Here is a 23,837-nt window from a genome sequence, read left to right on the forward strand (position 1 = left end):
ATTTAGCGATGCTAAACATCATCTGGATTCAGAAAGGGAAGTAAAGCAAATGGGTGCCATGTTAAATACCAGTATGTCCTTCCCAAAATGCTGTGGTCAGCAGGAAGTTTGCAACTCTACAGACTGAATGAGGAATGAAAACTCCCCCCGCCCCCCCCCGACATGCAAGCCATCAAAACTAACAGAAACATCAGGCGGTACGAACTAGTTCTTATAAAATGAGAAATAAAAGCAGCTATTGATCCATATGCACACTGTGTGTTTTTTTTCTTCAGAAAGATGGTATCGCTCCCCTAGAAGGTTGAGATGAATGAAACATGATCGATGGAGCTGGATGCAGAGAAGGTGCTGGAAAACTTAAGATTAAAGAGCCTTTGCCCCTGATCTTTCCCTACCCCTCTCTTCTCCCTCCTGCTCCCAGTATTGAGTCATTAATAAAACAGTTTTTAAGTCAAAAGTTTGAAAAAAGATTCTTTCTATCCCCTTCATCCCTCTGAGAGTTTTTTTTTTTAGAGGTGGAAAAAGTCTGTCTGTCTGTCTGTCTGTCTCTGTCTCTGTCTCTCTCTCTCTCTCTCTCTCTCTCTCTCTCTCTCTCGCTCTCTCACTCTCTCCCTCTCTCTCTCTCTCTCCATCCCTCCCTCCCTCTCTCCCTGTCTCTCTCTCTCTCTCTCCCTCCCTCCCTCTCCCTCTCTCTCCCTCTCTCTCTCCCTCTCTCTCTCTCCCTCCCTCTCTCCCTCTCTCTCCCTCTCTCTCTCTCTCTCCTCCTCTCTCTCCCCCTCTCTCTCTCCCTCTCTCTCTCCCTCTCTCTCTCTCTCTCCCTCCCTCTCTCCCTCTCTCTCCCTCTCTCTCCCTCCCTCTCCCACTCCCTCTCTCTCTCTAAAAGCTGTGACAGGGGGTCCTATCTCACAGCTCTCTGACATGAATTAATGCACACAGGGTCGGCCTTAATCTCATAATGAATGTTCCTGCGTCCTTGGGAGGGGTCAGCTGGGAATGGATGTTACCTTATCAGCCTGTATGGATTTATACGGACAATATTTCAGAACAGGCCTGTTTCATCTAAAGTCTGTGTGTGTCCCTCTGTGTGTGTGTATGTATGTGTGTGTGTTTGTGTGTGTGTATGTGTGTGTGTATGTGTGTGTATATGTGTGTGTGCATGTGTTGAAAGGCAAGCAGAACAAATCTTATCAAGGAATTTCCATTAAGAATGTCTAAATTAATAAGTTAATCAAATCCAATCAGCACCCTTTCAAACATTCCCCAGCTACAGAGATTATGGGGGTGAGAGCAAGTTCGCTGAAATGAATATGATACTGTAATTAAAAATATACACCAGCTACATGTCTGCCTTGGCCAAACTCGTAGTCCTGTATCACATCAAGTTTAATAGTAAGGATTGTCAGGTCTCAGCTGGTCAGTGGAATGATAGGGTAGTTAGAGGTAGGAGATGATGGGACCACAGTCTGGTTCCACAGCTGCTGTGCCAGTGTATTTATTTTGTTTTTCTTGCATAGACTCAATAGGAGGATCTGTGGGGACAGTGGAAGCAGGTGTAACACACTACTTTGTCCCAACAAGCTGTCAGTCTGTCAGCCTTCCAGCGGTTGCCTTGGTGTAATGGAGCCTTGTGACCCTGGGGGACATTTCAGACATATAGGAACTTTGACATTCTGTGACAGTGTGGTAAATTTTACGAATTAGTGGATAACCTATCAGGAAGAAAAGTCACTGTTGCGTGATGTGAGAAGACACTATGGTTATGTTTACAGATGCCCGCAGAGCCTGGAGATTTTTAGTTAATAAGAAGAGTTTAGCAGATATCCTGACCTACATAAATCTGCCCTTACCGATAATGATGCTAACTGCAATTTTGAGACAGGCTCATTTTAAGGACCCCATGGGCAGATATGCTGGAATCCAGGGCTTTGCTTGTCAGCTTTCATCGGTGAAAACCTATAAGCCCAACTCTGCAAGAATTGCGTTAATATTTGCAGGGCTAACCAGGATGCTCTATATGCTTTAAAGTCAGAGAGATTTTTGTCTTCATTGCAACTTTTTTTTTGTGGGGGTGGGGGGTTAGAAAACTAAACCCTTTGCTACCAGTTCACCACTTTAATTACGTAAAAGTAGGACACACTAATTGTTATTCCTAACAATCTTATGTCCTCTAAGGATAATTATCTGAGAACAATGAAATGAACTCATTATTCTTTTGTAAATCCTTCTGTAACCCCCAGCCCCCCTTCTCCTCCTCAAAGAAAAGTAATGTTTTTGTGATATAACATTAATATTGGCCTTGGAGTCATGTGTTATCTGTCTATTTTTGAAGTGGTTGATCAATGTTATGAATATGTATACTGGCTAATCTAACTATCCTATGAGAATTATGCTGTTTCTATTGCTGTTAACCTTGATTGGCTTTCAGCAGAAATATAATACTGAACTTCAAGCTTTTTCCTGTGAAGGCAGAATAATTCAATATGTGATGACTTTATATGACCACTAGAGGGCTTAACAGCAGCTGGCTTTTGTGAGCAAAATGCATGTGTGTATATTCAGAATGTGTTACACCCTTAATTCCTGCAGTTCTATATGCATTGATGAATGGATTGTTCATGACGTACGCATCCAAGACAGTAATGTTTCCTGGAACTGTTGCACTTTGTTTCCCAGGCCGTTGTGTACAGCTTTTATTGAAGTAACTCTCAGGACTTTGATGAGCATTTAAACTGTAAAAAGCTCTCTGAGGGAGCTGGGGTCACAGGCCACATTATGAGCATGTAATCACTGGAGGCGTTAAAATGGACAGCATTCTCTTCAGATAATGGCATGCCTGACCACTTTGGCAGAATCACGGCACTCTCGGAGCCAGGCTGACTTTCCAGCCCACTCCCATGAGGTGGAGGGTTGAGTACTTGAACAAAGCTCATTACTTGAACTAAAGCTCATCACTATGCACGTTTCTGTGTGGAGAACAGCATGCGTGGAGGCTGCTCAGACTTGCTGCTCCTACACAGAGTGGTGATGTGGCACAGTGAGGGACTATAGTCTCTTAACCAGAGGGTTTCAGTTCCTGGATGGGGTACTGCTGTCATACCCTTGACCACTGTATTTAAACTAAACTAAACTACTTCGGTTAATATCCGGCAGTGTTGACAGATGATGTAGTAAAACATGAGCCGTGCAAATTGTGCTGGAAAAAGGCATCTGCTTGAGCAAATAATAATAAAAAAAAACCATGAACACGAGGTTATTCCTGGCTATGTTACAAAATCAAGTTTTGACTCATAATAGTGGTTTCTGCCTATCAGCATGTTGTTTTTACCGATGTCTGTAGTGCGTAAGAGTGACACAGATGGAGGCACTGAAAGGAGGATCGCACCATCGTGAGGTCTCCCACGCTCTCTCGCCGTGTCGGCCCCCTGCAACTCCTGGCGAATCTCTCAGAATCTCCTTCCTCTGAGAGCCGTGCCCTCCAGGAAAGCCTCCACATCCTTGGCTTAGTCCCCGGGATATTTATTGTTTAAAGAAGTTCAGGGAGACCACAGAGGGCCCCGACAGCCGAGCTGAACCGTTTCTCTATCAACAGAGCACTGTTAAACCCCCCCAAGAGACTCGAGTGAGACACTTTGCAGCTCATTACAGTATTTACGATGTTACCCTAATTCTCTCGAAGCAAAATTGTCTCGCAATTCTCATTTTTTTTTAAATCAGAGAAAGCAAGAATTAAAAGGGGAAAAAAAAGTATCAGGAAAAGAGAGAGAGGCTCCAGCTTCACACATGGGAATATAGCACTACAAACCTCAGTTTGATCTCTTTATCAATATTCAGCACACATCATCCAAACTGCAGAGAAGAGGCAGGCTCTCTCTAAATGCCTCTTACTTTAATTGATATTTGTTTGATCCAAGCCACCCTTTCATCTTGTATATTGATATGGCACTCCGCACTTTTGCTGTCAGCTTAAGTTATTCACTCATCCTTACAATATTTATTTGCTTATCAGATGCCCTTATCCAGGACGATTTACATAACTTCAGTTTTTCCATATTATCCGTTTAACAAGATGGAAGTTTACTAAAGTGATTCAGATTAAATATCTTGCCCAAGGGTACAATAGTAAGCAATGCAGCACCTATGATTAGAACCTGAAACTTCCTGGTAACAGTTCCTTAATGACCGTGCCACATTATCGCTCCGTAAGGATTAGTAGCTCACTCATGGATGCAATATTTAGGGCTTGCATGCGCAGTTGAAATGACCTTCCTGGCAGTGCCTTCTTCTCGTACTGTAACCCTGTTCAGAATGAAACAGGTTCAAAGGTTCATCTGTCCTTGGGTAGAAGTTTTATCATTTCCCAGAGCAGGCTACATGGGGGACGCAGGTGTACAAGCAGTAACACTCAGTCTGTGGGAAATTTTTGATGGAAGGGGTCATAAATTTCTGTTCTTGTGGTTAGCTGCCTTTTAACACAGATGAAAGCTCTTCAGAGTGGGTACATTTTGTAATGTCCACCTGAAGAAAGGAGAAATAGAGTGATGTTTAATCTCCCACACATCCTTATAATTCTGTTTCAATTGTAACTCTTTATGCCTGCAAAGTGCACATTTGCTTTTAATCCATGAAATGTTCTATTTAAATGAGGCTTTTTAAAACTAGTTGAGGTTACAAAAGTTACAGAGACTCCACTGGCTGAAAGGTCAGCTGGGACAGGGAACAATGCATAGGGGCACTTTACCTGTTGCAGGTGAGTTGTGTCACAAGTGCAAAGGTTAGTTAGATGTGGAGTGAGGTTTTATGATTTGTGTGCCCCCTCTTTAATTAATCTCCCACCCTCTGCCTCACGTCTGCGCTTTAACTATCCTCTTCACTGCCATTACGGGCTAATGACTGTGTCACTGTGATTAATGCTGCACCAAACACTCTCTCTCATTCGCCTATTTACCAGCGTCCTCTCAGGCCCCGCTGCTGCAAACACAACGGGCTTGTTGTTCTTGGATCAATACTGTGGGGCTGCTGTGTAGGCTTACTGATTCTTCTCCTTAGTGGATTTACTGATCTGGAGGGTTCAGTGAACAGAATAGCCATCCAGATCATGTAAAGATCTGCGCGGTATCTTGAATCTGAATCTGTGCCCTGTCGGTGCAGAATTTATCAACAAAAACAAATCCAATATCAACAGTGGCAGCGTCAGACACGGTGCTTCTGAAGAGCACTTCAGTCCCAGAGGCCGCATTGCCAATAGACGGAGAGAATGATAATTTCCAAAAAAGTAACTTTTAAATACACAGTCGAGTCTCTCGGCTGGCCACTGTGTCCTTTCAGCCTGAATAACAGGTAAGTACTTTCCCTCCTTGCTTCCTGTGAGCCTGCTTTTCCCAGTGCATTCCTCTTGAGGTTACAGACTAAACTGATAATTGTGTCTTTTTTGCGTGTCGGCCCCACTTTGAGGCCTCAGACGGCCACAGCCTCATCACGCGCCGGCTGCCTTCTTGAGGTGACGTCTGACCTCTCCGTCTCCGGTTCCCTCGCCCCAGGGTCCTTCATGATGGTGAACTCCTCCCAGCATGCCGCGGGGCAGCGCGCCCACCTCCTGCTGCGGCCGCTGAGTGAGAACGACACCCACTGCATCCAGTTCAGCTACTTCCTGTACAGCCGGGACGGGCACAGCCCCGGGACGCTGCAGGTGTATGTGCGCGTCAACGGCGGGCCCCTGGGAAGCCCCGTCTGGAACGTCTCCGGGTCCCATGGCCGGCAGTGGCACCAAGTGGAGCTGGCCATCAGCACTTTCTGGCCCAACGACTATCAGGTGAGGCCCGTTTAATCCCCACCCCTAGCAACTGATACCTCTAGTATCTGATACTTATTTTACATATAGTATTGTGATTTGTGATTTGTGATATGTATAGTGTTGTGATTCTGGTTTCTGTGCTCTAGGGACTGCTGTATGGTAGTATACTTGGCTTCTGTCAGATTGTACAAGTTAGCTTGTGGTGGGGCTCAAATAGTGTTATGCTCACACTCACTGGTCTGGGAGTGCTGTTAGCCTGGTTAGCCTGCTCATTTAAACTGAATGGATGCACTTATGTTCTGTTGTGCTGGAAGTCACTCTGGATAAGAGCATCTGCTAAATGCATGTAATGTAATGTAATGTAATGTAATGCCCCGCCTCTCACACCAGCCTAGGATCACCTTACTGATTCCCAGCGACCTACCCTTTTCCCTTCCCCTGCGATTGCTCTGGTCATGGGTAACTAAACAGACTGGTGTCCATTATGCCAGCGGAGACAGTGTGAGGCCTGCATTACAGTGCCTCACTGTGAGGATTGGAGCAAAGCCTTTCCTCATTAAAAACTTGTAAAGCGGTTTCCTTGCTCCCTCGCTGGCTCCTCAGATCAGTTAAGCAAGTGTGAATGGCTGTAATGGGGACAGTATGTGAAGGAGTTTCACAGTGGGGTCTCCTGTCTGTGAGCCAAGCAGGAGGTACTGAAAATGTAGTCTGTGCAAATCAGAATGAGGACTATTTACCTTTCTTTTCAAAAGGCAACAAGGGACGAATGCGATTCACTGGTCACATTTTTGGTTTTTACAGTTTTTACAGTACCACAACCTTGTTACAGTTACACTGCAATATGGTGTCATGCTGACAGGGCCCGGCTTTAAAACAGTGGAAAACAGAGGCTCCTGGACAGGTCGAAAATGTTCCCCACTGAAAGATTTTGATCATGGCAGGTGTCTAGAGACAGATACTCCTGTCTAGAGCAACTTGGAAATGGGCTGAGTCTATCCATCGCTGAGTCTAGAGCAACTCAGCGATGGAAAGACAGATTGTAGTACATACAGAACCAGTCAAAGGTTTGGACACACCTGGTTAAGATAATAGGAAGCATGCATTCAAAGGCATTTGGAGCTAAAGACTTAAATGCTTAAATACTTGAAATGTGTTTCTTAGACAAATATAAATAGGGAAGTTGATACCTATGTATGAATTTCTTTTGAAAAAAATTATTTAAAAATATATTTGCCTATTTTTAAGAATATAAAATATAGATAGTTTTGAGCTGTTAAACACTTTTTTGGTCATTGCATAATTCCATTTGTGTTATTTCATAGTTTTGTTGTCTTACTGTTATTCTAAAATGTGGAAAATAGTAAAAATGAAAAAAAAAAACCCTTCTATGAGTAGATGTGTCCAGAATTTTGACTGGTACTGTATACAGGACAAGCTGCAAGAACAAGAGCCGGGTACAGATTGTAGCATGACTGCATTGGTGATGACACAACCAAACAAAAAAAACAGTGACTAGATTACCACACAATGAGTAAGATGCAAGCATATGTGCATGCTTAAAGTGATCATGAGTAAAACCTTTCCTTATCTCATAGCATATAAAGCACCATGTGAATTACCCGCAGGAGCAACACAATAGCAACCTTAAGAGCTGAAAATGAACATTACACTGGCCTACACACGGTGCTTAAAATGGCTATATAATACATAGGTAAGGTGTCAGAAGCTAAGTGCAAGGAAGCAAAATGCAGTCTGAAAGGGTGTGTTTTGCATCAGTGGTGATAGGTGTGCGTGGCTGTGGCTCTCAGGGCCTGGTGGGTGGGTTTAACAAGTAGCCATTTTGTAGGCATTTTCTCATTTGGAGAGATTGTTCTCCAGCTGAGACCTGTGTTCCGAATGAGATGAAGCCGTGTGATGACTGGGTTTTATATGGTTGTTTTTCCTCTTTCTCTCCCTGGGTCATGTCTGTCTGCCAGACTTGGGAAAACAGAGATGTACCTCTGCAGGATGGGATACAAGGTGCCACAGTGTTACATTTACACAAAAAGTCACAAACGAGACGGGCGACAGGACAGCAACACTAAGAACGTGCTTAAAGCTCAAACTCTGCACTGCAGGCATTCCAGTATCTAAGATAATATAGCTGTCCAGGTGTTATTTAATGACACCTGCAGAGATGATGATGCCTCTGATGCTTTCCCTCAGTAAACTTCAGGCAGGTAATGAAGTGTTTAAGCACAGCAGCTTAGCACAGAGTGTAAAATCCTCTTCCTCATGGGAAACACCTCCTGGCACGAACAACAGGAGGGGACAGAGTGCAATGTTTAGCCTAGTGCGAAGAGTTTTGCGCTCACAGACCTACGCCGCAAAAAACACGTTACAGCCTTCAGACGTGGAGGGTGAAACAGGAAGTCATTGTTTCCGATAGTAGGTAGGAGCAAAGAACAACTTGAGACTGAAGTGCTGATGCTGTTGAAAACCAACCAGCTCAGTGATACTGCTCAGCATAGCGTTTGCTGGGAGCGCTTCCAGCATGTGCCATTCATGACATGAAAGATGGAGCTGAGACCAGAGGCAGGATCCCGAATCGATAACGATGGAGGTTTTTTTTTTCCTTTTCCTCTGGAGGAATCTAGAGGGTGTGTAAGCCTGGAGCTCTCCCACTGTTGCCCCAACGTCGCTAGCTGCTGAGGTGAGCGTGAGGACTGAGAGTGTTTGCTGCACTGCAGCCCCAGGCTACCGGGCAGACATGCTGCAGAGAGAGAGAGAGCAGAGGTGGAAAACTCATGTATCTTTCACATACGTCTTATGTACCTCTCACCTACACATGCCTCTCATGTACCTTTTACGTACATCTCACGTACATCTCACCTATCTCTCACCTATCTCTCGTGTACCTCTAACATATGTCTCTGTGCCGGTCCGTTGATACTGAACTCATAACAGGCCTCATTGGTAGCATTCTATACCAACCAATATGCTGATTTTTGTTTATTTATTATTTGTTATTCACCTGCAGCTTCTGGGTCCTGTACCTGCAGTCTTTTCACAGGAGGAAACTCATTCTAATGTTCAAAGAAAAAAGAAAGAGATGAAAACCTGGGTATTAATTTCAGGAGGAAAATAAATAGGACCTCTTCGACTGTGGCATCAGTGTGTAGAATCAGCCCTGTGGAAATAATCAAAGAAATTAGCAAGCAGACAAGCCAACAAACAATGGAAATGAAAAAAAAAAAATAACAGAGCACTTTAATAAAACTGCATTGCTTTCCCTGTGGGCCCATTTTCGTTAAAGTGAGTTTGTATTCTTAAATATTAATTGCCTTTTGTCGCAAGCTCTCCGCCGAAGGCAAGGAAACAGCTCCTGGTTTGTGATAGCAAACAGGAATTGGCCAGTTGCTAAAGGTGAATCAGAAGAGTATCCACGTTTGCCTCTGTTCCAGGTATGTTCAGACTTTGCTGGACTCTACTCCCACATAGACCATCAAGGCCTTTGTTATGTATTCAGTGAGTAACGACAGTTGCCATTACTATTAGCAAACAGTAGCTGGCGCTGTTAGCTTTTGGCATGACCTGTTGATCTGTGTCATTGCAGCCGTTGCAATCAGAGGAGTAGAAATAGCTATTGGTGTGTTTGGCCGCGTTTGTGTGTCATTCCAGTTTCTGTGCACATAATAAAAAAATAATATATCAGCAAACATAATAATCTTTGTCTAAGATTCTCCTGCATATGAATTCCTCACATCCCCACAAAGATGAGGAAAAAAATGTGGACTTACTGAACTAGTAATCACGTACGTGACAACAGCCTCTGCCCAAGCACCACCTCAAATCAATTTATTCATTAAACCTGATTTTAAATGCAAGGAATCGATAGTGTGGACAGCTCAACAATTTGTTTTGGTAACTGTGTCTGATGGTTGTTACTAATAAATTTAGGTCCTGGTGGATCGGTGAGTGTTGTGTATAAAGTGAAGACTTTGTCAATACCAGACATGCCCAAATAGTGTTTGCAAAGTCATGATGAAAAACAGTTCCAACATCATTAATCTCACAACCGACCCATTGTCAGCCTCTGTGGCTTAAATCTATGCGCTGCTGTTGTAGCAGAGGAGAGGATTGTTATATAACAGACATTTTTAAGCTTTACAACATCAGTTTTGTTCTGTTGAGTCGTGTGTGTGTGTGTGTGGCAAAGCACAATTCTCTTGCAGAATTCTCTGCAGAGTATACCACAGTGCTTTGAATTCATTCTCACTTACTCATCCTCTTATGCCATTCTTCATTTCTGAAGACATTTAATTAAATACAGTATATACATATAGTGTCGAACCTCGATCTTTTCATGTAGCATTTTCATTTAGTTGTATAGCAGGCAAAAACCTGGGAGATGAAACACCTTTTGATCAAATAAAATTATCTTCAGTTTTTTTTTTAAACCGATACCAGAGCTATGTTCTTCATTTTACACATGGAGCAACAAATAATGGAGTACAGATATAATGGACATTATAAAATCCCATGTTTTGCAATGTGTTTTTGCAGAGAGGGGTAATGGAGTCAGAGATGCAGAAGGTGAACGTAATCAAATATTAAAGATGTTATTGGGCCTGTCGAGACTACCAATGAGAGCCTTACATGAGTTTCCATCACCATCTCTCTTCATTTCACGCTGTCTGTTGCGCTCTTCCTCTCTTCACCTCTCACTCTTTCTCTCTTTCCCTCGATCCCTCTCTCACTTTTTCCCCCTTTGCCTTTCTCATACTATCATTCTCTGCCCACCCCCCCCCCCCTCCCTCGCTCTCTCTCCATCTTACCCTCTTTTTCTCTCAGAGAGTGAGTGAAATAGTGGTGCCTGAGAGGGGCAGGGCGGATGTAATGGATCAAAGAGGAGGCTTTGTTTGAATTGGTCTGCTTTCCATGATAGTTTTGCAATACTCTCTGCAGGGCCAAGGGGGGCTCAAAGGTCATGGCGAAATTGTTTTCTATGCATACATTGCACTCTGGGAAATCAGTTTTTTTCGCTTCATGGCTGTGCTTTTTTCCACAGGTCCTGTTTGAAGCCACTGTCTCCAAGGAGCGGCGCGGCTACTTCGGCTTAGACGACATCCTGCTGCTCAACTATCCCTGCTGTAAGTATCCGTGGCGACCGTGTCCGTGGTGACATTTTGAGGAGATGGGTGAGCGAGCAGCAGATGCGCTTCCGGACTGTCAGCTTGCCTGAGTGCTCTCAGCACAAAGGCCTGGGTCTGCAGCCCTGAGCTGAATGGAAATACATCTGCTCTGCAAAATCTACCTGTCCCCACCCCCAGCCCCAGCCTTCACCACAGGGGTCCAGCGGGCGCTCTGTATTCAATGTCTTTTTTTCCTTTCAGCCTCAAGTGTGGTTTTGAAAAAGTAACTAGGCAATTTTCTCTTAGAAGAATACAGAACTGTCTCAATCGGGTCTGTGCGTAAAACTCCAGTTCGGCAGCCACTGGTTGCCATTGTCCACCTCTTCAAAAATGAGTGATGCAATGGTGCCGCCACTCCATTTCGGGAAATAAAAAAGATCTCCGTGTTTCACGTAGTGATGTAAGAGGAAAATCCGTCTGTAAATTACATAAAACTGAAAGCACTGCCTAGCTCACAATGTGCACAATGTTCCGTGAAGAAGCGTCTCTCCACGCTTTGTGCTCCGCTGCCAGGGCAATACTAGCCATTATGTTTAGAGTGTGGAGCAAAATGATCATTGTTTAGTTTATTCACAATCATTTTCATGATGCGTTACCTCACATAAAAAAGTCATGCTCATTTGTGCCAGGTAATCGCTTTTTATTGTCCAGCTGCTTTAAGCCTAATGTTATCAAGTGTCAGATTTAAAGGTAATTCCATGACAGCGTCCTTTTATGGATCACTTAAATGATATAGAGTGCAGAAATATGGGTATTTCAGTCAGTTTTTCTTTTTTCATATCTTTTATGCTTTTCTCCTTTTGTCTCCCTTTTTGAGCTGCCAAATGTGCTACATTAAGCTAACTCCTCTGTAGCATCCCTGATACTTGCACAGGAGGGATGAGACGAGACGAGTGCAATCCACAGATGCGCTATTGGCTATTTCTCGCATTACAAGTCCCACGGTGCACCATAACAGAACAAACGCTGACTGGGGAATAGGCACAGTGCCATTGATGTCATCTGAGTCCTGACAGGCTCCAGATCATGCCAAATCAGTGAGATGAGGGGACCCTGAATGAAAGAATCCAACCCCAGGCAAAAGAAATCAATTTTGTTCCACTGTGGCAGACCTGGTCGTTGTCAGCAAATGGCACAGTGCAGAGTTGAACCCACGTCTGGGCTGTAGGGCATGGTCAGTGCTTGCAATAACTGCCTTAACCAACTGATCCACTCAGGAGCTCCATCAGTGCTTCATCTTTTAATGGTAAATTCCAAAGTGGTCAGGAAAGTTGCTGGTGTATGTTTTCATACTAGATGATGGTATCTCCATAATTATGTGGTTTATTGTTAAGACAAGCATTTATAAACACGCTCCAAATGCCCTCCTGTTATAAGTCTCTGGTTAGCGGGCTCTGAGCCTGTAGTGAGGAGTGAATCAGAATCTCCACTGATGTCGGTAAATATTACCGGGCTGCATGGATTGGACTGAACCAGAACATTTCATGTGGAAAGAGTCAAATCAGAACAGATGACTGAATAACAAATCCGAACAGCTGGTGCAGAGAGGATCGAATAAGAACAGGCCTCACAGAAAAGAGTGAAAAGTAACAGACCTCAAAGAGAGGAGTGATAGTAACAGGCCCTATGGAGAAGAGGACCAGGCCATGAGGAGAGCAGTGAATCAGAACATGGAGTACAGAGCATCCTTAAGGCTTGAGAATTTCTTCCTTTTCAATAATGTTTTACTCTGCCCCTCACCTCATACCGAAGTCCCCCTCAGGCACCTGCTCTATGTCTGCACTTGACCTCTGTACCCAGGTAGAGGCATTCTGCCACTCCCCTGACTCTGGCTGTCCTGCCCGCATACCTCATCAGCAGTTCCTCAGGATTTTCAAGACCTAAAGTCAGGTTAAATCCCACTCGGGGCCAAAGAGTTTCGGTTTATCTTTCCGGGCACGTTGCGGTACTGGTTTTCCGAGCGGTCAGTCCAATTTTCCCCCCAGATGGAACTGTGAGAACTCTGGCTGAAATGTCCTGTACGCTTAGCAGCCTGTAAGACCAACTTCTCAAAGTCACCTCTCTTCCATGAAAACCTATTCTGTGGGGAAAAAAGTGTTGATTCAGTAAAGTAAGAAACTGAACAGCACACATTTTCAAAAGGAAAACCTTTCTGAAATGATAGCATTTGAAGTGATAGCATTGTAACAATGAGTGAAAGCCACAGCTGTTTATGAAATGACAAAGCAGCAACAGACAAAGAGTAAAAACAAGATCTTTTTTGCTTCCCTTTAAAAAGAAAAGCCAGATACTGATTAATTGTTAAATCTTAAATCTAAGAATATGTAACCATAAAATGTGCAACATTGCAATAACTTGGCTGCAGAGTGTTGTGACATATTCAGCAGAAGTTTGCACTTTTCTCAGTCCATGAATATATTCTCCTGCAGATGTCAGATGCAAATCTGTACAAAAGGCTTCCTTGTCTAAGTGAATCTGCCCACAGATACGATGTCCTGTTACAGGCATCTGCACGGCATGTGGTAAACTGCTTTAAAGACAACGATGTTGAGACATGGTGTACAGAGGCTGTCATAAACTATTAAACTTGACTAACGCAGGTGAAATACAGTGCTGAGCAATTTCTCCTTCTATGTAATTGTACTCTTCAGTTTCAAAAATTTTGGTTAGTGCTTAGGTTTAGTTCAGGGTTAGAGTTGGGGGTGGGTTTGGGGGTAGGCCTAGAGGCTGAGAGGGACATCGCATCCACGGACAGGATTTCTTTGGAAGACACTGCCTTTCTGGGGAGACGTGTCTGTCACTGTCAGCTGATCATTTCATCGACGGGCTCCCTGCCCTTTCCCGCAGGTCCTCTCAGTGTCCCCTGTTAGCAGTGCCATTTCAGCCTCACCTCCTCCACTGAAGCTTTGTGGGTTTCAGACTGCCGGGGGTTTTCAGTGCATTTACTGCCACAGTGCCAGACTGCAGAGACCAGCATAGGGCCCACAGGAGAAAACAGGAGAGAGAGAGAGAGTGAAAGATAACTGGCTGCCTCCTACTTTGGATTCCAGTTAAAACACACTTGACATTTCTGTTGTATTCTCCCGGGTCTTTATTCCAAACAAGCATTACAGGCAAATAAAATGTTTATCAGATTAAAAGGGGCCTCTGGATGAATCAGACGAGAAGTTTCTTGCCAGAAGTAGGGCTTTCATTTATTCCCTCTTCTTCCGTTTTTTTCCCTCCTCTGACTGTGTGTGCGTTCATGTGTACATACTGTGTGAGGTATGTATGTTTTAGTGAATGTGTTTCTGGGTGTGTGTGTGCGTGTGTGTGCGTGCATGTGTGTGTGTGTGTGGGAGAGAGAGAGTGTTTGTGTGTGCTTTTGTAGAACAGTATGAATGAGTTTGTTTTCTGTACAAGTCTATCAAAGGCTATTGACATTTAAACAGTCTTTTTATTTTTATCAGTCGTTTATTTCCTATATCTATTTCCTTTCATTTATTAATGTATCTTATTTATGGACTGTATAGCAAGCCCCTGTAAGTAACATACCAAGTAACTTTGCAAGTACCACTCCCCACAAGTATAAGGTGTCACAACTGTATGAAATGTGACTGTTGTACCATGTGTTACTGCTGTATGAAGTGTGATATGTGACTGGTGGATCCGAGGCACTTCCCTTCACTCTCCCTCTGTCTCCACAGACAAGGTTCCCCACTTCTCTCGTCTTGGGGAGGTGGAGGTCAACGTCGGGCAGAACGCCACCTTCCAGTGTGTGGCCTCGGGGCGGTCTATTGAGATGGAGCGGTTCATGCTGGAGGTCAGTGTGGGTCTGGGGCTATGGAGGAACGGCTAAGAACTGCAATTTGCAACTTGTGGCAGGGGGTGGCAGGGGTTGGGGGTGGGGAGCTGGAGCTGTGGGCTGGGCTGCGACTGGGGGTGGATGCTGAGAAGGGCCAATAGTGGGTGTAGAGTTGGAACAGCAGTCTGTTGGAGCTGCCTTTGCAAGAATAAATAAACCGGTTGCATATATTTTTATTTGTGGTAGAACTGTGCCAAACACAGAATAGGAATTCTACTTTCTAGCAATGTGTGTGTCTGTGTGTGTGTGTGTGTGTGTATGTGTACGCGTGTGTGTGTGAGTCTGCTTTTTGTATGGTTAACAGTAGTTCCTTTTTCCATCAGACACAGTCCCAGTATTTTTGTGTACAAAGCTGGAATGGTGTCTGTGACTTCTACTGTATATGAGGAATACATTAGCAAGAGTTTATAAAGTCTCTCTACTACCCTAGATGTTGTCACATCTTCGTATCTTTGAAATGGCAGGGGCTGGGAAAGGCAGTTTGCAAAGGAGATGGCAGTGCGCGGGATCTTACACCCCTTGCTTTATTTATATCTTTATTGAAGAGGAGTTTTATATCTATTTTGTGCACAGAAGCTTTTTAATGTAAAATTGTACCGCCAGCACAAGTTAAAAGGCCACTGTGAGCTATATTTTAAACCGCTGTGTGGTAGTTGAAAATAAGTACTGCAAATCTGAAACTAAATGAAAGCGAAGGTTGGGCATTGTTGGGCATTGTTATTTTTGAGAAGGTTCTCCCTACCCACCAACACGTCCACGGCCCATCTGCCACTGTCAGTCTGCGTTTATTGTGGGGGTAGTAACAGTGTAAACGTGCGCGACATCACTGACGATTAAAAAAAAAAAAAAAAAAAAAATCACAGACATAATCGTGGAAGCATTAATTTGCACGTCTTTCCGCAATCAAAACTTATTATAGTTGTGATTTGTTAATCAAAAAATAATTAAAAATTTGAGTTTGTGGCTGCGTAGCTTTCTCTGATCTTGTGAAATGACAAAGAAGTAGAGAATTAGCCCTTTTCACCGATTTTCATGAGTACTTCATTTCATTGTGGGGATGTTGGGGGTAGGGGGAAGGGTGAGCATTCTGATGTGTCTTAGTGTGTGACCTATATTACAATGTGATGTATGTTTGTGTGTGACCTATCCTAGCTTGTGACGAATGTTAGCGCAAGTGTTGTACATTCTGACTCCTGCTCTGTATTTGTTTGTTACCCATAGATAATTTTCTTCATGTAACATCAGCCACCAGTTGATTCTGATGATTGTTCAGAAGTGGAGTAAATTATCCTTTCTGTGGTCCTGTCATAATGAGTCTAATTAGCCTATTTGCACAAAACCCTTATTCGTTCCCTCTTCTCTTTTGTCTTCCATCATTACTCTTTTGTCTGGAACTGTTTGTTTTCCTGTTTGCTTTTTACTCTAATTACACATGGGAATAGAACCTTATTGGTATAAAATGATTGATGATGGTGTTTTTGAAAGAGTTTTTTTTTTTATCAGAAAATAGAAATGGGCACAGGATCAAAAGAAGTATTGGGGGGTGTTGTTTAGTGTGAGATCAGACTTACTTTTGTCCAACGCAGGCTGACTGTGTTCATGTGGTGATTGATGATGCAAACAAACACACACCCACACACACACACACGTGCACACACATACCCACATGCATAGCCACATACACATACCAATGCACACCTAGACAGACACACACACACGCGCATTCATTTATGTACTCGCACTACCTCAGAGCACATTCAGCTCAGGCACAGGCAGAACCATCACCGCGTGTTGCTCTCTGTTGCAGCGGCACAGCGGGGTCGTGACCCCTGCCTTCTCGGTGAAGCGGCTGAGTCACCGGCGCCTGGTTGCCACCATCCAGCTGGACATGGTGCAGCGCGGCGGGAAGGACCTCTACCGCTGCGTCAGCCCGTCACCCCGTGGAGCCGCCGTCTCGAACTTCGCCGAGCTCATCGTCAGAGGCAAGAACCTGCTTTTAAACGCATACAGACACACGTATACATGCAAGCATACAGTACCAGTCAAAAGTTTGGACACACTTTTCCTTCTTTATTTTTTCTGTTTTCCACGTTTTATAATAATAGTAAGGACATTAAAACTATGAAATAACACAAAAGGAATTTTGCAGGGAATTATGCAAGGAAGTAAGTGTTAAACAAATCAAATCTCTTAAATATTAGATTCTTAAACATTAAAAAACATGTATTTTTTTAATTAAAAATTTTTGGAAGGAAGTTCAAACATAGGCATCATCTTCACTGTTGGTATTTGTCTAAAAAATGAAATTCAAGCATTTAAGCATAAGTCTTTAGATCAAAATGTCTTTGAATGCATGTTTCCCACTATCTTAGTCATGTGTGTCCAAACGTTTGACTGGTGCTGTACATACATGCGTACATACGCTACCACATTCTCACACACATGTGCACGTGTACAAATACATACACAGCAGTGAGACGCTAGCAGCAGATTCAGATCATTCTTTCAGGACTTATCTCAGACCAGCCATTCCGCTGTTGCCTGAGCTGCTCACCTGAGGCTGCATATAGACATGTTGGCTCACCCCTCCCTCTCTCTCTGGCCATTTTTCACCCACTCTAACACAAACAGAGACGTGTTTACCTATAGCTCTGGGCTGAGATGCCACATGGCTGCCTCGTCAACACACCTTGACCTCTGCATCACACTGGGGGAAGTGAAGGAGAACCCGCTAATGCCCGCCTTCACGAACAGAAACAATGCAAAGCCGAGTGAAATGAGGACAGTCTTCCTCTGGCGGGCTCCCCATTTTAGGAACAGAATCCGTGTTGCGGCACCGCGGTGACGCCGTTGACACATGTCAGCGCGGATTACACGGACTTCAGTTGCTCTGCTGACTCGGCCGGCTGATGTGCAGAAAAGCTCTGACCGGGCCGGGACACAAATGTATCAGCGCAGCACATACCGCTAAGGCTAAAGTCACCTTTATGCATAGGGAGGGAATGCTCCACTGTCATACAGTGATTGAGGGACTGGGCTTGCAACCAGAGAGCTGCACAACTGATTCCTGGTAGAGGCAGGGCCGTAGTAGCCTTGAGCGGGGTGCTTAGTCTGGACTGTCTCAGTAAAAACCCTGCTGTTTGAGTGGATTATATGTGAAACTGTAAGTCACCCTGGATAATGGTATCTGGTAACGAAATAAATAAAATACGGAAAATGTGTCACATAATGATATAACATTAAACGTATAATGAAAAATGTAATGGTCTGTTTGAAACATGGATGGTATTCCCTGGTATTGTTATTCTGAAATGTAGCATTAGGCTGGCTTTGCATCTGTGTAAAAGCACTTTTGCGGTGCCGGTGGGGCTCAGGGGCTGGAAAGCGCTGTGGGTGACAGGTGTCTTGGGTGCGAAGCGAGAGTTTGTTTGGCTTTGAGACGCCGCTCTACAGGAGCGCTCAGATCTCCCTGCCAGCCGTGTTCTTGGCAACGTCTCTGACAGCAGGCGAGTAGTGGATGCCTGTTTGAAATGCGCCGGTGAGACGTAACCGAATAAAGACGAGAGGGATCGCAGGGGTGACGGGCTGAGCGGATAGCGCGGTTGTTTCTCATTCGCGCCACAGAGGGGTGCTGTGGCCCCCAAGGGGCAGGATGGAGTCTGGGATCCAGGCGCAGATACACCAGCATGTCTGTGGGAGGGCTGGATTAACGATGGATTAGTGATGGATTAGTCATGGGAAAGGCCTCTTGCTTTTTTTTTTTTTCAACTCTTTGTTCTCTTCCCAACTGTTGAGTATTCCCCCTTTCAAGTGTCCCAATGTTGTTTGTTTCACAGTTTGAAGATAGGCTGTATTAGTGTCACAGTCAAGTTTGCTGTGTTTTATTAAAATGGGCTCAGAGGCCTCCCACATTGTCTAACTCTCTCTTTCATTATATCTGCTTGTTCATGCCATATGTGGCCCCAATTATCTTTATTAATGTTTCTCCGTTAATGCGCGACACTGACTCCTTCCCCTCCCCTCTCTGCTTTCTCCACTGCAGTTCCCCCCTCCCCCATTGCCCCGCCCCAGCTCCTGCGAGCGGGCCCCACCTACCTCATCCTCCAGCTCAACACCAACTCCATTGTGGGAGACGGCCCCGTGATCCGCCGGGAGATCGAGTACCGCGCCAGCCAGTCGCCCTGGTCTGAGGTGCACGGCGTCAACGCGCTCACCTACAAGGTGTGGCACCTGGACCCGGACACCGAGTACCACATCAGCGTGCTGCTGACCCGGCCCGGCGACGGAGGCACCGGCCCTCCCGGACCTCCTCTCGTGAGCAGGACCAAGTGTGCAGGTGAGTGGAGCAGGACCAGAACCAGAACCATAAACACAACCATAACCATGACGGGAAATGGAAGCGGAAACAGAAACAGGACCAAAACCAGAACCATAAACATAACCGTAACCATGACAATTACCAGAAACAGAACGAAGATGAGAACCAAACCCAGAACCACTGTGACTCTGGTCCCTAATGCTCAGGGACACAGCCTTTCTCACAGCATACATACATACAGTACGACATGAAGTACTGATTTAGCAATGCATAATGAAAAATGTAATGGTCCATTTGAAACATGGATATTATTATTATATGGATAATATCCTCGGTATTGCTATTCTGAACGCTGATGTGGTCCTGGTTCTGGTTTCATATTTTAACACATAGTAAATATGAGTTAAAATAAGAAATTTCGGTGTAAGAAGTGGGCTTTTGATATGTCACCAATGTTGATGCAGTGCAGGAGTATCAAAGAGAACAGAAGAAAAAGCCTGCTTGTGTTTGGCTCCTTTTTTGCTGGTGTATGATGTGAGTCTCCTATCGAATATAAAATAAGAGAGCCGCTGGGAGCCCATCACCCGAATGTTCTATCAGTGATCCATCTGGTACAGACGGCCTCCAGCAACGGGCTGTCTGAGGCGGCCGCAGACCGATATTCGCGGGCGGGGGGGAGAGAACTCGCTGCGGCGTCTGATTGATTGATCGCAGATTGGCTGCGGTGGGCCCGTGGCGCTGCGGACCCCATGCGAAAGTCTAACTCAGGATTAACCGCAATTAAAGCGTGTGTACGGGGGGCTCTCGTCTGTCAGTCTCCGAAAAGCCCAGGACGTCTGAAGCTGGGGGTTTTGCTATTCCCCGTACCCAGTCCCTGGCCACGCTGCCCGCAAGCGGCCCATTACAGATCTGAGAAGACGTCACAAAAGTGCCACCCGGGTGCGTTTCGGAAAAAAAAAAAAACAGTCACTTTCAGTTAAAGCAAGCGTGCCAAGACTTGGAGCAGAAATCTGCAGCTTGAGTCTTGGTAACTCATGACAGCCATGAGTCCTGGAGGAACGCAGCTTACTCGCGGGGCTTCTTTGATCTGTGCAATTTCACTTTTTTATTTTTTTATTTATTTATTTTTTTTTCAAAAAGCGATTTCACTCCCTACCCTCAGATTCTCAGCCCCTGACTTTTGGAATTGAAAAGTGTTTTGTTATTGCCACAGTTCATGGAAAGAGGTGGATGATTGTGTGTGTGTGTGTGTGTGTGTGTGTGCTGTATTGATTGAATCAAAGAGTTGTAAAATGTAAGACTTTTTTCCCTCTGTGCTTGTCCATTCAGGGCACTATATCGGAGAGGAGTCTGAAAAACATGTTGGTTAGACTGATGGGTGGCAGAGATGGATGTGTATCAGCTAGTACATCCTCATCACAATGTTCTGTAGCACTGCCCAGTTCTACAGAGTGTTGCCTTTCTTTCCTGAATACCTGTGTGTGCTGGTATTCGTTCAAACAGCTATTTATTGAATTAGAATTCGGGTCTAACAGTTTCCATCTGTTACCAAAAAGGCTGATTGTTGAAGGTGTGCTTGTGCTAATGGAAAAGTAAAAATAAAGGTGTTTCCTTTTACCTTTTTTTCCTTAATTGGTGCCGCTTGCACAGACTTGTAATGCTGATTGCCATTTAGCTTAATGAACTCCGAGCCCTGTTTAGACTCTGATATCCGTTCGAAGGCTGATTAGCATTTAGCTTAATTAAGCGAGAGATCCGCGTGAGTGAAGAGTGGCGTGTTCACCACTCTTCCCCGGGAAGGGGCCAGACAGGCCCTGTTATAGCGAGCCCCCGGAGAGCGGTGGGTTCGAGCTCCCGCTCGCTACATCCTCTTAATGAAGAGGTTCCTCGGCATCCCAGTATCTTTCACCGACAGCCCCACAGAGGCAAGCAGTAACACTGGCAGGAACTGCTCACGTATCCAGCTATCTCACAGGAACAATTAAACGCTGTCCCACGGATGCTTACACCACAGATGTTAAAATCTACAACAATCAAGTATAAGGCGTATATTTTAATTGATCGTAATGCTTGTGTCATTTGTTAAAACACATCGCATCGTTTATTTTTGTATTCATTCTCACAATATTTAATTTAACGTACTTTATACTTAAGTGCTCCTGCACAATTGCATTCTTATCACGGTCAGTAATAGTTAGCACATGTTTTGGCTTGAATGTGAGAGCATGCTTTATTTCATGCTCTTTTTCTTTACCTGCTTTGTTTGACAGGTGGTGAGCTGATTAGAGTGTTGTAAACCACGCCCCGTAGCATTCACCTGGCAGAGTCATTCTGACTCTCATTCTTGTTACTCTGTTGAAAGACCAAAACATGGAACAGCGCTAGACAAAAATGCACATTGTAGCAGTGTTGTGTGATTGTCCTTGGTTAAATCTGCACGTTTTATATACGTACAGGGTATCAGATTGGGGACATTTGTTTCGGTCGGTACGCGTCACCCATGCCTTACGTTAATGCGCACCAATAGACATGCCTTCCCTGCACCCCGAGGCTGGAAAGAGTCAACCCAAAGAAAGTGTCCAGAAACAAGTGGACTCTTCTAAGATAAAAAAGCATCCTGTCAGAATGAAGCGATACAGCGAGAGGTGCCAGAAGTCAAACCCTCATCTCTGTCTGAGATGATATTTTTGTCTGGGCTCAGCCTCGGGGCTGGTCAGGAAGCAGCTGGTTGGTGACACGGAGCACAGAATTTGGGAGGGTGGGGGTGATGCATGGAGGCTGGTGGACCAAGGGTGTGAGGGGCACAGGCAGGGGGAGCAAGGGAGTGAGCCACAGAGCGGACCCTGACGGGGCTGACAAGGAGCCACAACTTGCCCCCATAATTTCAGTAATTGGCATCATTCTTGCCCTGTGGGTGGTCTGGTGAACAGGGCAGGTTGGATGCCTACGCAGCCACAGCCACTCAAGCTGGTGCATTAGCCTCTGTGGTGCCCTCCAGTGATGGCTGTTGTTTTTCTCATGTAATTCCACCGCTGTTGAACAGGGAAGTTCCTCGTTATCACCACCATTGCTGCAGCCTGTCTTGGGGCTGAGCATTCACTCCAAGCGCAGGGTGAATACATGTATTCATTTGGCAGACACTGGTATCCAAAGAGACTTGCAAGTGAGTACAGAGTACAACACTAGCAAAAAGCCATATAAGGAGTTGAGTACTATCTTCAGAAGCAAAACAATTAAAAGTGTGATGAAACAGTTCTACAGTGATATGTTGAAATGTTTTACATCACATCTTCAAAATAACAGTCATCTGCAGGAATCACAGGAAAGAAACTGTCTATTTTCCATGGAGTCACTGCGCTCTTCATTTCAAGAATGTCTTAATTCTCTGTCTGTCTGTCTGTCTGCCTCTCCCTGTCAGAGCCAATGAGGGCACTGCGTGGCCTGACTGCTACAGAAATCCAGTCACGGCAGCTGACCCTGCAGTGGGAGGCACTCGGCTACAACCTGACCCGCTGCCACACCTACACCGTGTCCCTGTGCTACAGCTACTCCACAGCAGGGGGCAGCAGCGGGCACAACACCACTGTCAGAGAGTGCCTGGGCGTGGAGCACAACGCTTCCCACTTTACCCTGCTCGATTTGCCGCCCTTCCACGCCATCCACGTTCGCCTGGCCCTCGCCAACCCCGAGGGCAGGAAGGAGGGTCGAGAGGTCACCTTTCAAACGGAGGAGGATGGTGAGCGGCACCTCGACCCCTTGATTCACCTGTAACTGTGACTGTTTTAGTGCCACCTGATGGCAGCTCCACTGCTTACAGTCTCATCACTTAAAAATGTAAGGTGGCTTTAAAATTTCAATACCACTCTTTGTATTAATTGATGAGGAGCACGAGATGACCCACAGAATAATGCTGGCCAAGGCATTCTATGGTCCACCTCCTCACAGGAGGAATGAATGTACACTACAGCACCAGCATGAATCTCTGCTACTGCACCAAAAACACAAATGCATTTGAGAAGCAGAACTTAAATGTAGCAAAACATGTTTTGAATGGGTGAAAGATGAACTCACTGAACCCAAAAGCAGCAAATTGCAGCCATATGAGCTTCTCTCTTTCTCTGCAGAATAAGTCCATGATTTTTCCCTGTAGAAACTTCCGATTTATTTTGCAATGTACATGATGTACGTGATATGCACATGTAACTTTCACTGTACTGAATATTTCATCACTGAATGTAAAATTGGCTCTGTAATAGTAGTGCAATATCTGCCTATATTTTTGCATCATGCATGGTTTTCATGCACTCGTTTACTTCAGTAAGCACTCCAATTAATCTCAGCCATTTCAGGATGTAGGAACATTTTTTTAGCTATGTACCAGAAATGTGGGTCTTACATGGTGTTCAATCACATTTCTGTAATCAATGTAGAGGACATAATCTCTGGCTATCAATAGCTGCAGTGTATTCAGATATGCATCTCCCTCACCTCATCTGATCACGCAGATAACAAGGCAAAATGTCATGATTACTGAGAGGAATTTTTCTTCTTTTTCTTCTTATCAGTAATATAACTGAAATATGAACTGACTGATTATTACATCTATTTGATTGCAATGAAAATGTAAATAGTTATGTATTCTTTGTTTTGTATTGATTTTATATTAGTATTATATAAATGTTTGCAGTATGTTTAAAGTATGTTTATGTA

The 23,837-nt window shown here is 44.6% G+C and overlaps 1 protein-coding gene across 1 annotated transcript in view; it reads left to right on the plus strand.

The window, feature by feature from the left end:
* Nucleotides 1–23,837, plus strand: part of LOC118796442 (receptor-type tyrosine-protein phosphatase U-like) — a 103,579-nt gene that overhangs the window by 44,883 nt on the left and 34,859 nt on the right. Inside the window, exons 3-8 of the mRNA XM_036555299.1 lie at nt 5,538–5,809; nt 10,842–10,923; nt 14,652–14,767; nt 16,617–16,791; nt 18,852–19,145; nt 22,546–22,863. Coding sequence (XP_036411192.1) covers nt 5,538–5,809; nt 10,842–10,923; nt 14,652–14,767; nt 16,617–16,791; nt 18,852–19,145; nt 22,546–22,863 — 1,257 coding nt within the window. The remainder of the gene's footprint in view (nt 1–5,537; nt 5,810–10,841; nt 10,924–14,651; nt 14,768–16,616; nt 16,792–18,851; nt 19,146–22,545; nt 22,864–23,837) is intronic.

Source organism: Megalops cyprinoides, chromosome 21 (assembly GCF_013368585.1).
Source record: "Megalops cyprinoides isolate fMegCyp1 chromosome 21, fMegCyp1.pri, whole genome shotgun sequence".
NCBI classification, from domain to species: Eukaryota; Metazoa; Chordata; class Actinopteri; order Elopiformes; family Megalopidae; genus Megalops; species Megalops cyprinoides.